The following is a 13,532-nucleotide window of genomic DNA, read 5'->3' as shown; positions in this document are numbered from 1 at the left end:
CCCAGGCCCAGAGTTCAGGCCCCACGACTGGACCCAAAAAAAAAGAGTCTTACAGACTTTCCTGCCCCGGCTAGCTAAGAACAACAATCCTCAGATCTCAGCCTCCTGAGTAGCTAGGATGACAGGTGTGAGCCACCAGCACCCACCCTCCAGCTTGGCTTTGAACCTCCATCCTCTAGGCCTCCTGAGTAGGTGGGATCGTAGATGTGAGCACCAATGCTTGGCCCCATTCTCTTAATTATTCTCCCATTCCTTCTGTTTTTTTCTAGGACCACATTAAAAAACATTCTTAATATTTTGTGTTGTGGATTAGTGATTCCAAGCAACAGCCTGATATTTTTAATGTTATGGGTAAATGCCTATCACAATAATAGTTTTCCTCCTCTCGGTCCCAAATGTCTGACCCAACAGCGGCAAAGCCCTGGGTTGGCAGCAGCTTCTCCAGTGTTTCTTCTGCTTTTCGTTATGATTTCCAGTGAGTCAACAGGAAGGTATTCTGAGTAAAGAAGAAAGAGAGGCCTCTGGACAAGCCTGTCCTCCACCCACAGGCCCCAAAATGACAGTTCTTGCCAAATGATCCAAGGCCGTTTCCAATCCAATTTGCCACTCCTGTCTGTATGAGCTCACTACTGAGCCCAGAGACACTGGTAGGAAAAAAACTGTTGCAAGCTGGACCTGAGGCAGATACCAGGTTATAAAGACGGAAAATAACTGAGAGGACTACAACTACCTACTCAGAGGCAAAATGCAGGGGGGTCCTTTGGGACTTGCCTATAACCCTAGCTGCTCAGAAATCTGAGCTCTGAGAAGACAGGCTCCAAGCCAGTATAGGCAAATAAATCCCTGGACAGACAAACCATGGTAACTCATCTCCAATTAACCAGCAAAAAGCTGGAAGTGGGAGGTGTGGTTCAACTGGTAGAGCATTACCTATGAATGGAAACAGCCAAGCAAGAGTGCAAGGCCTGGAGTTCAAGCCCCTGGACTAGCACAACAACAAAACAACAATAACAACACAACAAACATAAAGGCAAGAGAGCTGGACACTGGTAGCTCATGCCTGTAACCCTAGCTACAGTAATCTGAGGATTGCAGTTCAAAACTGGCCTGGGTAAGGAAAGTAAGGAAAGGCCGTGAGACTTAACTTCAATAAACTAGCAAACCGGAAGTGGCGCTGTGGTTCAAGTAATAGAGCGCTTGCCTTGAGGTGAAGAGCTCAGGGACAGTGCCCAGGCCCAGAGTTCAAGCCCCATGACACACACACACACACACACACACACACACACACACACCAAGTCAGGTGTGGCAGGTGTGCTCACTGCTCAGGAAACTGAGGTATGGGGCAGGGAGTACAGTTCCCTAGTAGAACACTTGCCCCACATACTAAAGGCCCTAAATTCAATCCTCCATACAACAAACAGGCTGGAGATCTACTCCTTCACAGACTGCTGGGTGGGAGATTCTGCAGTAAGAGGCAGGGAGCAGCTTGGGTCCTGCAGCCTCATCTGACAGCCAGATCCGGCACTGAGGACTCGGGGCCACTGCTCACTGACCCTGGACTTCAAGGCTGCCCCACTGTGGCCTTGGAGGCGTGGGTGTCGCTTCAAATGACCCAGGGTTGGGATACCAAGTCACCCTTCCCTCCTTCACATGAGAGCAATGTTCTGTGTGAGATCCCTTGATGCCACTCTGCTTATGAACAGGAGTCTGCATGAACTGCTGTCTGTGTTCCTTTAGAACCAGAAGCAGGAAGTACTGCAGTAGCAAAGGCGGATGGCTGGTGACAGACAAGGGCTCTGGGGACAGGGCCAAAACTGAGAGCAGAGCCTGGTTGCCCTCTCTCAGCATGCTCTTCTGTCTGCCGAATGTGAATACGAAGTGTTTGCAGGCACCAGATGCACATGCAGCGCACACATGTGTGGGGTCACAGTGGGGGTTCACCCCCAAGATGGATTGGTGGCTGCCGCAGTGCAGGGCAGTGCAGGGCAGGGCAGAGGAAACAGATTCAGCCATGGACACACTTTCAACCAGGAGCTCAGTTTTGTTTCTAGACAGATTTTTTTTTTGGGGGGGAGGGCTATCTTTCATGTCTTAAAGGGAAAATATTAAAATTTTTAAAGTCAAGTGTCTTATTAAACAATTCTTCCTAAGAATTTTTTTAAAACAGCCAGGCGCTGGTGGCTCACGCCTGTCATCCTAGCTACTCAGGAGGCTGAGATCTGAGGATAGCGGTTCAAAGCCAGCCCGGGCAGGAGAGACCTTGAGACTCCTATCTCCAATAAACCACCAGAAAACCGGAAGTGGCGCTGTAGCTCAAGTGGTAGAGTGCTCGCCTTGAGCTGAAGAGCTGAGGGACAGTGCCCAGGCCCAGAGTTCAAGCCCCACAACCGACAAAAAAAAAAAAAAAAAGAATTTTTTAAAACAAATCATCAGCCAAACCTTTCACTTGTATGCTTAAATCTTTTATTGAATGGCTTGGGACAGGAGCTTCAGCTATTAGAACTGACTCTCTCCCGCAGGTCTCTCAGGCCCTAGGCATTAGCCTGGGGCTTCACACTTTTTTTTTTTTTTGCTTGAAGATATGCTTGCTAGGCAACAGAGTCCCAAACTAAACAAACCGCCCACAGGAACATGAATCACTTCCGCAAGGACTCACTTTGCATACCAGAACTTGCTTACACAAATGCTTGTTAAAGGGTTTATTTAGGGAGCCCAGACTGGACACAGTAAAAAAAAAAATCTGTCAGCTTAGAAACCTTCAAAACCCATCCTGCTACCAACTAAGTATCACCACCGCGCTACCCAGTGAAGCCAAGGTATCAGATGGATTACCAAGCAAAGCCAGAAAACAGAATTCCTAAAACATTCCAAGGCAGGACCTCAACTATACCGTTAAATATACTGCTACTACTTCATCATTAGGGATTTAAAAACAAGGAGACACAACTGTCACTCTGATCTCTAAGGCCAGACGAAATAGATGCCAAACTAGGTCAAAATAATGGACCAGCAAGACTTTCCCAGCCCTGGCTGGCGGTCAGTGTGCATACCGGCCATGGCCACACACCTGGGCAGGCCGGTTAGTCCCAGTCTTCTGTGATCACCTCATCCACTCAACACCACTGACGGCAAAATACTGAACCCAACTCTCTTTTCCACTTCAAGGGGAACGCTTATGTACCAGGAACTAAACCAAACAAAGACCACTTAATCCATGAGCAAGAGCAGAGGAGAAAAGGATTTAATAGTTCTTAAGTGAAAAAATGAAATGGCAGGGCCAGGGGAAAATCAGACTGTGGAAAACCAACACACCTAAAATCATGTTGTAGATGACTTACACTCAACCACCAGTGTTAGCATTTCACATAAACAAATGAAAAGAAGAGCAGTCAGGAAAGATGCCTTGCAACTCTCACCCCAAGAAGAACAAGGAATCAGAACCAATCATTAAGGATATAATGAATAACGTCCTACAGCTAGAATAAACAAAAATGACATTACAAATCTCAGAGTCCAGGGCTGGAGATTTAGCTTGTGGCAGAGCACTTGCCTACACACGCCCAGCACCCGGGAGACGGGTGAGGCCCAGGGTCTGATCTTCAACACCACTGAAGAAAAAGTCTCATTACCTTACCAAAAATTGCCAAATTAACACTAACCCTCATATGGAATTTGGGAAAAGGGAGTTTCAAATCACAAAAAAGTTAAAAAAAAAAGGAATTTAAATTATTTGCCAATTATTAAGCTAGTTTCAGACATGGTTTCCCAGCAATAAGGAGTTTGGGCATACTCTCAAGAGAAGAAAGCCAGGCGCCAGTGGCTCACGCCTGTAATCCTAGCTACGCAGGAGGCTGAGGTCTGAGGATCTTGGTTCAAAGCCAGCCCAGGCAGGAAAGTCTTATCTCCATTAGCCACCAGAAAACTGGGAGTGGTGTTGTGGCTCAAGTGATAGAGTACCAGCCTTGAGCTGAAGAGCTGAGAGACAGCACCCAGGCCCAGAGTTCAAGACCCACGACGGACCCCTTTCCCCCCACAAAAGCTAACAATATAAAACAATAAACTGAAGGTTTTGGAGAAACTAAACTATCTGGGATTTAAACTGATAAAACATTTAAGCTCCAACTATATACAGCATGCAAAAGGGTCCCCAGAACTGATAGAAAAAAACACCAAAAAAGCTAAATATGTGGTTCACTTTGGTAGCACATTTACTAAATTTGAACAAAAAAGCTAAACTGTACAGTGAAAAAGCAAAAAGGATGGAAAATCAGCAAATATGACAGGTAGTTCCTGAATATAGTATGAGAGGTCAAGATTCACCATTGTGACCCCAGCAGACAGACACAGGACAGCTACACAAGACAATCATAAAACAAACGGATACACAAATACATCAGAGAATGTTCAAACGCTCCAGTCATTAAAGCCATGGAATAAACCTAAATAAGCTAGAGCTATTATATACACACTGAAAACAGTAATGAAGAAAATATGGCAGGGCTGGGAAGGTGGCTCAGTGGTAGAGTGCTTGCCTTGCATGCATGAGGCCCTGGGTTTCATTCCTCAGCACCACATAAGCAAAAAGAAAAAAGCCAGAAGTGGTGCTGTGGCTCAAGTGGTAGAGCACTAGCCTTGAGCTGAAGGACAGTGCCCAGGTCCAGAGTTCAGGCCCCAAGACTAGAATCCCCCCCCCAAAAAAAGAAAATATGGCAACTAAAAAAAATGTCTTTCTTTTTTCTTCATGACAAAATTCTCGTTGTGAGGAGGATTGTAGACACACAGTGGGCACAGCGGTCTGCAACCTCTGCCCCTGCCTGGCTCCTGGCTCTTCCTCTCAGACAAAAGCCTAAGTCCCAAGTGAGAAAACGGAGGCTACCACCCTTGGAAGTGCCTAGAAAGTTCTCACCCAGAGTGCATGCACATCTTATTATCTTTTTTTTTGGCTGGTTGTGGGGCCTGGGCACTGTCCCTCAGCACCCACAGCACCACTTCCAGCTTTTTCCACTTATGTGGAGCTGAGGAATCAGACCCAGGGCCTCATGCACACAAGGCTAGCACTCTACCACTGAGCCACCTTCCCAGCCCATGTATCTTATTACCTTCATATTTAAGCTCTTTCCGTCCAAGGACCAGGAAAAAAAAAGCCACATGTGCCTTCTGCACATCACCAGGCCAGCACTCACCCCCACACCATCCCCCGACAGGAAGTACATTGGACAAATGTGGGCCCACTCTCTGAGATCAGACAGCCTGCAGAACCAGAATCAGAACACATACCTGCCACCTGCCAGACCAGACCCACTGTCTCCAGCTCTTCACCTCACTGGGATAGCTCTATATTCAAGGTTTTCAAGAACACTGATTTAGATTTTTTTTTTTTTGCGGGGGTGGGGGGGAGTAGGGGAATGTCAGTCATGGGGCTTGAACTCTGGGCCTGGGCGCTGTCCCTCAACTCTTCAGCTCAAGGCAGGTGCTCTACCACTTGGGCCACAGCGCCACTTCTGGTTTTCTGGTAGTTTATTGGAGATAAGAATCTCATGGACTTTCCTGCCTTGGCTGGCTTTGAACCGTGATCCTCAGATTTCAGCCTCCTGAGTAGTTAGGATGACAGGCGTAAGCCACCGGGTCCTGGCTGATTTAGATTTTTTTATTTGTTTTACCTAATTGTAAGTATCATGAAAGTAACATCATATGACTTTTCATATGGTAGCTATTTAACAAGTTGTCTCCTTATACCAGACTGCTCTGCAGCTGGTCTGTGCATTGGTGAGAGCCATGCTCCCACATGCTGGGGCCTTGCATTACTAAGTAGGTAGTCCATCCTGACTCCACATCTATTTTAAATTTTACAGTGTTTCAGCTGTAAAGTAAGCTCTGAGTGAAAGCTACATGGCTATATTAGGAATGAATACTACATATGTAACATTGTTACTAAGGAAAAAACCACTTAAGTTTCAAGTACTTCCACAAATATACTTTGGAATTTGCAGGGCATTTCTTACAATGGAGTCTGTCAGTGGCAGTAATACTAAATTACATTTCAGAAGAGACAATGGGTGTCTCCATCTATGTCACCATTTTAAGAACAAAGATCAAGTCCCACCTGGACCCTGACTGTGAACGCACCCACGCCTCCAGCCCAGCTCCAAGGGCCAGGAGGCGGCTGTGCACAGCGGCCAGTCCCTAACTCCCACTGGGCTTCTGAAGTGACCAGTTTTCTCAGCTGGTAAAGGAGGGTTTGGGACAGCCACAGCGCTGGTGGCTCACACCTGCAATCCTAGCTACCCAGGAGGCTGAGATTTGAAGATCACAGTTCAAAGCCAGCCTGAGCAGATAAATCCTCAATACTCTTTTTTTTTTTTTTTTTGCCAGTCCTGAGGCTTGAACTCAGGCCTTAGGCACTTTCCCTGAGCTTCTTTTGCTTAAGCCTAGCACTCTACCACTTGAGCCACAGCACCACTTCCAGCTTTTTCTGTGTATGTGGTACTGAGGAATCCAACCCAGGGTTTCATGAATGGTAGGCGAGCACTCTACCTCTGACCCACCTACCCAGCCCTCCTCAAGACTCATTTGCAGTTAAACGCCAAAAGCCAGAATTGCAGCTGTGGCTCAAGAGGTAGAGTACCAGACTTAAGTGAAAAAAGCTGAGAGACAACACTTGGGCTTTGAGATCAAGACTTACTAAAAGGATCTCCTTAATCTTCACCTTTTGTTTTCTAAAATAAGGTCTTCACTATGTCGCCCAAGCTGGCCTCACACTTGCAATCCTCCTACCCTAGTCTACCGAGTGGTGGAAATGCTGCTAGAATTAAAGGCTTGCGCCACCATGCTGGGCTTTGTCCCCAATCCGCTAAGCGATGCCTGCCCCCTCCCCCCTCTGGAAATCGTAGAAGCTGGCGGCTAGGCTACTCTTTCTGGCTACCTGGCCTGACTCTTTTTGCCTCTTAAACATCTTAACGTCTGTTTTATGAATTACTGTGCATTAACCTAGAAATATCCAGATGTTCCTGCAATTCTACCACCACTTAGGAGAGATCTGAAGAAAGCAATCCAGAAAATGTCCTATGCCAACAATGAAGACATACACATAAAAGAGAATTTGTTCTCCAGACTGACTGTTTTTAAGATACTTCAATCCCTCTAAACTACAGAAGGTAAGGTGCTTCTGTTTAGAGCTAAGTTCTTGTTAACACCGTGTACTTTCTGAGTCTCCAGCAGTCAGACTCTACCTCTCCTTTTACAAGAGAAGCCCAAGTCTACACACCTCCGACTGGGGCCTGGGCACCTGGCAGGGAGAAGCTGGCAGAGTTGAAAGGACGTGTGACAAAGTCTCTGGAAGAAGAAACACCACCCAGACCACCTCAGGGAGGGCTTGGAATTAATCTTCGTCCTGTGGCCTTCGTCCCAAAGGAGTTTCCCTCCATCCCCTCAGGCCACTTCCCCTGTCTCCCCTGCCAGCTAAGTCCTGGTCCTGGCTCCTTTCCCTGCCCCCTTCTCCACTTCACTGCCTGCTCCTGTACCTGAGCACCAGCATTCCATGCCTCCCTTCCCTCTATTCTCCTACCCAACTGCTCCTTCGAGAGAACAAACACAAGACCCCGTCAGAACAGGCCAGAAAGACAAGTGAACTTTCCTTTGCACACGGCCTCCTCTGAAGGCCTTGTTCGGCTGTGCAGCCTTGGCAAAAAGACTGGAATCCTTAAATAATGAAGTATTTAAAGAACAGCAGCCTCGTTTCTACACAGAAGCGACTTTTCAGCCACACAGCAGAGTTCTGTATTTCCTATTTCCCAACACTCCAGAGCACACTTGTAATGACTACCCTAAGTTTTCCCACTCAACCCTTTTGGGAACTTCAAACCATACCCACAGTACTCCTATATCTACCTCTACTCTCTCTCTCTCTCTCTCTCTCTCTCTCTCTCTCACACACACTCACACACACACACACACACACACACACTCCCTCCCCTTTTCCCAAGAGTGAGCTGGTTTAAGGTACAGGGGAAATGGAGCGCCCCAGGATACACAATGGGGCTACTGTGCTGAAAGGCGGGGCTCTGGTGAGAGGGGAGGAGTAGAGGATATAAATAGAACGCAGGGGGGACCTTCCCCCCTCTACCTCACTGATCTTCATTCCTGGCCTCAGAGCCACTAGAAACTCCACACCTTGAGGCTCTTTCAACCTGAGAGGACATAAGACTGGCAAACTGGGCCTGGTGCTCTGGGGGAAAGAAGACTCCCAGGGCACCAGCCATGCAGCCCAGCTCCCCAGGCTGGAGAGGAAACCCTGGCTATGATGGGGAGCAGCCCACCAGGTTAGGGATGGAAGCAGCACATTAGAAGGTGGGTAGGGACCCTAGTTCTCTTTTCTCACCAAAAGATTCTTACTTCTTTCTGATTGGAAAATCTAAAACAGGTCCTTCCTGTTTGATTTTCTAATCTAAGCTTTAAGGAAAACAATGGCAACAAAACCCACCACACATCAGACTTCATACAATTCACTCCATAAAAGAACCAGGCAAAGCTCCCCGGCCAGGGCAATAGGAAGGAGACTAGCAGGAGTCATGGCCTCTGCGAGGGGGGGGGGGGGGGGGAGAGGCAGGGCGCCTACTTCCCTACTCTGGAAGGGACACCTGTCAAAAAGAACATGCTCTGGAGTAGATGCAAATGAAATGCTGTTAGCAACTCTCAGGAAGAACGGGAAGAGAAGCATTAATGCACTCTAGGAAGCTATTCCATCTGAATATGTTTTAAATTCTACCAGTACCAATACAGGCTCCTAGGAACACATAATAATACCAGCGACCAGGGAGGCTGAGATTGGGAGGGTGCAGGGTTCAGCACACCCAGGCAGAAAAAGTTGATTAGAGAATCCATCTCGGCTGTCATCCCGGCTACAGTGAAATATGGGATGGCACCAGCAGGAGGATGACAGTCCAGGGCAGCCCCGGCATAAGCTAGATCCTATCTCAAAAAGTAACCAATACAAGCCGGGCGCCAGTGGCTCACGCCTGTAATCCTAGTTACTCAGGAGGCTGAGATCTAAGGATAGTGATTCAAATCCAGACCGGGTAGGAAAGTCCGTGAGACTCTTATCTCCAATAAACCACTACAAAACCAAAAGTGGCGTTGTGGCTCAAGCAGTAGAGCACTCACATTGAGCTGAAGAGTTCAGGGACAGAGCCCAAGCCCAGAGTTCAAGACCCACGACCAACCAAAAAAAAAAAAAAAGTAACCAATACATAGTCATTTGAAGTAATGGAAATCTTCTGTATCATAACTATGGTTGTTAAATGTTTGTAATTTTACTGAAAATAAACTTACAATGTGGGCATTAAAAAATAATAACAACACTGGTCAAGGCAATGTGGTATAGTCCTTTAAAAAGAAAAAAAGGGCTGGGAATGTGGCTTAGTGGTAAAGTGCTTGCCTAGCATGCATGGAAGCCCTGGGTTCAATTCCTCAGTACCACATAAACAGAAAAAGCTGGAAATGGTGCTGTGGCTTAAGTGGCAGAATGTTAGCCATGAGCGAAAGAAGCTCAGGGAGAATGCCCATGACCTGAGTTTAAGCCCCAAATCCGTTGGAAATGGCACTGTGGGATTTTGGATGAAGGGGGAGCCTCTACCTAGCAAGCCTGAGGTAGAACCCCAAGTTAAAATGTGTAAGACAAAATAATAGAAACTTTACTAACAGACAGCCTAAGGATGGGACTAGCAAGCTTGAAGTAATACCCTGTGCTAAATTCCTGTAAAATAAAGAGATGAATAAATATATACACTATAAAAAAAATTGCTCTGGGGTTGTGGGAGGATATGAAAAGCAAGCCTGAGCTGACACGTCATGTCAAACCTTAGTACCAAATATAAATAAATAAATAAATATATATATATAAATAAAACAGCCAACACAAATAGAGCTGGCAGTGTGGCTGTGAGACCCAAGGAGGTACAAAGCCCTAAGTTCAAACCATAGTATCACCTAAGACAGACAAACAAATGAGCAGTGATAGAAGAGGCCAGGACCTGACAAACAAACAAACAAATGGGCAGTGATAGGAAAGCCAGGTCTGAGGTTCTTTTTCCTAATCCTCAGGTCGCCTGGACAATCCCTGCTGCTCCATAGAGCACGAGATGGTCTCTCAGACCATCTGCATCTTGCAAATGCTTCCAAAAGCGGAAGTTCCGAAGTGGCAGAGGACTTAGCATTTCTGTTCCCATACAAACTCTGAGTGAGAAATGTCCCATGTTCTAACAACATACATTCATTTCTTGCTATCTAAAAATTGTACTTAGCGGGGTCTCGGGACATAGCTCAGTGGAAGAGCACCTGCTTGATATGCTCAAGGCCCTGTGTGCAATCCCCAGCACCAGTAAAACGACCATAACAAACTGTCAGGTAAATGTTACTGTCACTGATCCTCATCTAAATCACAGCAGTTCCAGTACCTGATTTCTAAAATGGCTTCTGCTCAGAGAGGCAGCCTAGATGCCACAGCCCCGACCACAGGAGTGGCCCCTGGAAGGGAGGAAGATGGAACCAGGGAAGGGGCACAAAGGGAATTCCAACTGGAGCTGTCATTTTATTTAGAGGCAAAAGGGAAGACCTGAAGGATTAGCAGGTGTTAGTTCTGAGGGGGATGAGTGGTAATGTGCCTCAGTGACAGAACACTGCTAGCATGTGCTAGGCTTTGGGTTCAATCCCCAGCATCACCACAAAAAAAATAAATAAATAAATAAAAGTTGGGATATAAGAATGTTGCATTAGCCGGGCACTGGTGGCTCACGCCTGTAATCCTAGCTACTCAGGAGGCTGAGATCTGAGGATTGAGGTCCAAAGCCAGCCCAGGCAGGAAAGCCCATGAGACTCTTATCCCCAATTAACCACCAGAAGACCGGAAGTAGCGCTGTGGCTCAAGTGGTAGAGAGCTCACCTTGAGCCAAAGGGCTGAGGGACAGCGCCCAGACTCAGAGTTTGAACCCCACAACCGACAACAACAAAAAAGAATGTTGTGTTGTTTCCTGGATGTTCTCATAGCATTTTAAGACTTTTCAGAATTAAAAAAAAAAATTCTTGTTTATTAGCCCCATTTAAAATGTCCCTGATTTTCAATGAACTTTTGATGACAACAAGTTTTCATTATCCCTCACTAGCCCCACTCTCCAAAGCTCACCTCCAGAGAACCTGATCTGTAATTACACCTATCTGCTCTGGGAACGTGCCAAAGAATATATGCACTGGAACAAAAGGAATTACTGATGGCAAACTGACACCCTAAAATTAAAGACTACGAGGTCCTGAGATACCCAACAAAAACAGCAGCATGCATTTACTTCACAAGAAGATGGGTGCTGCCCTTGGTTAGGCGTCTCCGAGTGTTGTGGGATGGACAGTGTCCAGTAGCCACAGCAGTACCCTCACGAACTTCCCAGAGCCAGACCGCTCCACAGGTCCCAGGGGAGGGGACACAATTCACACAGAACTCAAACCCAATGACGGATCAGGAGAATATTAAGATCAAGAACTTAAAACCTGGGGCTGGGAAGGTGGCTCAGTGGTAGAGCGCTTGCCTTGCACGCCTGAGGCCCTGGATTCGATTCCTCAGCACCACATAAGCAAAAAAAAGAAAAGAAAAGAAAAAGAAAGCCAAAAGTGGTGCTGTGGCTCAAGTGGTAGAGCGCTAGCCTTGAGCTGAAGAGCTGAGGGACAGCGCCCAGGCCCAGAGTTCAGGCCCCACGACCGGACCCAAAAAAAAAAAGAAAGAAAAAGAACTTAAAACCCTAAAAATGCTATTTCTAACAGACAGCTGGCGGTACCCAAAATATGTACCAGAGCGTGAAATGGAACAGCACAAAAGTGGAAATGATTCAGTATACTGTGTCTCATGACAAAGGGGAAACTTGCTCCCAAGAATAGACGCTCTACCTTTACAGACAGCACAGCCTCCCAGGCTCACCTGCAACAGTCCCAGGGCAACCTTTCCCAGTGTTTTCACAGCAGTCCCCCCCCATCTTCCCTCCAGACAGCCCATCTTTACCTCTTTGCTTCTTCCAAATGACAAAGGTACTCATAAGCCACATTCTGTCGCCTCCTCTCATCCATCTCCTCTGCAGTGAGTCTCTCATTATCCAGGACAGCTGGAACACGAAAGAATGTAAGACCAGGGTTGAAGCCCACTGCCAGTAGCTCACACCTATAACCCCAACTACTCTGGATGCTGAGATCTGAGGATCTTAGTTTGAAGCCAGCTGAGATAGGAAAGTCTTTCTTGCCAAAACAACCAGAAATGGAGCTGTGGCTTAAGTAAAGTGACAGAGTACTATCCCTGAGCAGAAGCGGCTCAGGGACAGCACCCAGGCATGAGTTCAAGTCCTAGGAATGATGGGGGGTGGGGACCAGAATCTGTAACCTTCCTCATGGACAAAAATACCACAGCCATCAAATTCCACCCATCAAATCACCCAGAAAGTCAGGGCACTAGCGGATGTGTGGATAGCTAGAGACAATGACTTTTGTAAAGCAAAAACTATGGGGTTTCAACTATACTCAGCTTGTTCTTCATAAAAATGTATGGTAATAGGAATGTGTACAAAATTTTTTGCACAAAATTTTGTACCTTCAACATATACTATCTCAAGAGTTTGCCCTAAATGTGTCACTATCAGAATCTTTGTAAATACAGATCAGATCAATCCTTCTCTTTCTTTATTAATAACCAAACCCAGCAGCTGCTGAAAGATAACTGGTAGTAACTGCACTAAGCAGTACAGTGCATTCTCTTACTAAAGCCCACAACAATGTAGTGATTAGCACTTTTATTTTACAGATGAGGAAATTGAAGTTTAGCCCTATGGCTATAAGAGGAGGGACCTGGATTCACGAGGTAGTGTGAAGCCTGTGGGCTTAACCTAAAAGCAATGGAGTTCAGCCACCCAAGGTGTGGAATAAAATCCCTAACTCCATTTGAAAGCGCTCCAGGTTTCCCAGTCTGGCCTCGCCTGCTTTAGGAAATACTTCTTAACCTCTTTCCCGGTCCTTCCCGCTCTCCCCCGCACCCGCTCCCCCGCCCCCACACACCCCAAACCACAACAGCACCTCAGGACATTAGCATCCCAGCTCCCCGTCCTCCTTCCCGAGTCCTGACGGCCTGGGCTCCAGGGACGGCGGAGCTCGGTGCCCGCGTCCCCGCGCCCGCCGGCCGGCCTCGCCCACCCACCCGCTCCGCCATCGCGCCCGAAGCTGTACACCTGTCGCTCCTCGGATGGGAAATTCCTGGAAGGTCGAGCTTCGTCCTTCTCATCCCTCATTTCTCAAGCCTCACAACCGCCGCTGAGCAGCGGACTTGTCCTTCAGAACAAACTGTTCTAGAAGGACACAAAGGGCCGACTCCCCGGGCCCCTGGGGGGTCCCGCGTGCGCGGGGGTCCCACGGTGGCCCGGACACCGAGGAAGTCGGGGCTCTGCGGTGTCTTTGCTTTCCTTTTCCTCCTGACATCCTGGCGGAGGGCCGCCGCCGGGGAGGCGCGAGGG

At 47.4% G+C, this 13,532-nt stretch overlaps 1 protein-coding gene across 1 annotated transcript in view; it reads right to left on the bottom strand.

Moving 5' to 3' along the window:
- Positions 1-13,532, bottom strand: part of Iqgap1 (IQ motif containing GTPase activating protein 1) — a 73,627-nt gene that overhangs the window by 59,527 nt on the left and 568 nt on the right. Inside the window, exon 2 of the mRNA XM_013012080.1 lies at positions 12,041-12,140. Coding sequence (XP_012867534.1) covers positions 12,041-12,140 — 100 coding nt within the window. The remainder of the gene's footprint in view (positions 1-12,040; positions 12,141-13,532) is intronic.

The sequence above is a fragment of the Dipodomys ordii genome, unplaced genomic scaffold, assembly GCF_000151885.1.
Source record: "Dipodomys ordii isolate 6190 unplaced genomic scaffold, Dord_2.0 Scaffold15, whole genome shotgun sequence".
In the NCBI taxonomy this organism is placed as follows: domain Eukaryota; kingdom Metazoa; phylum Chordata; class Mammalia; order Rodentia; family Heteromyidae; genus Dipodomys; species Dipodomys ordii.
Note: the sequence above shows the minus strand (reverse complement) of the source record. Positions and strands in the feature narration are given on the sequence as shown.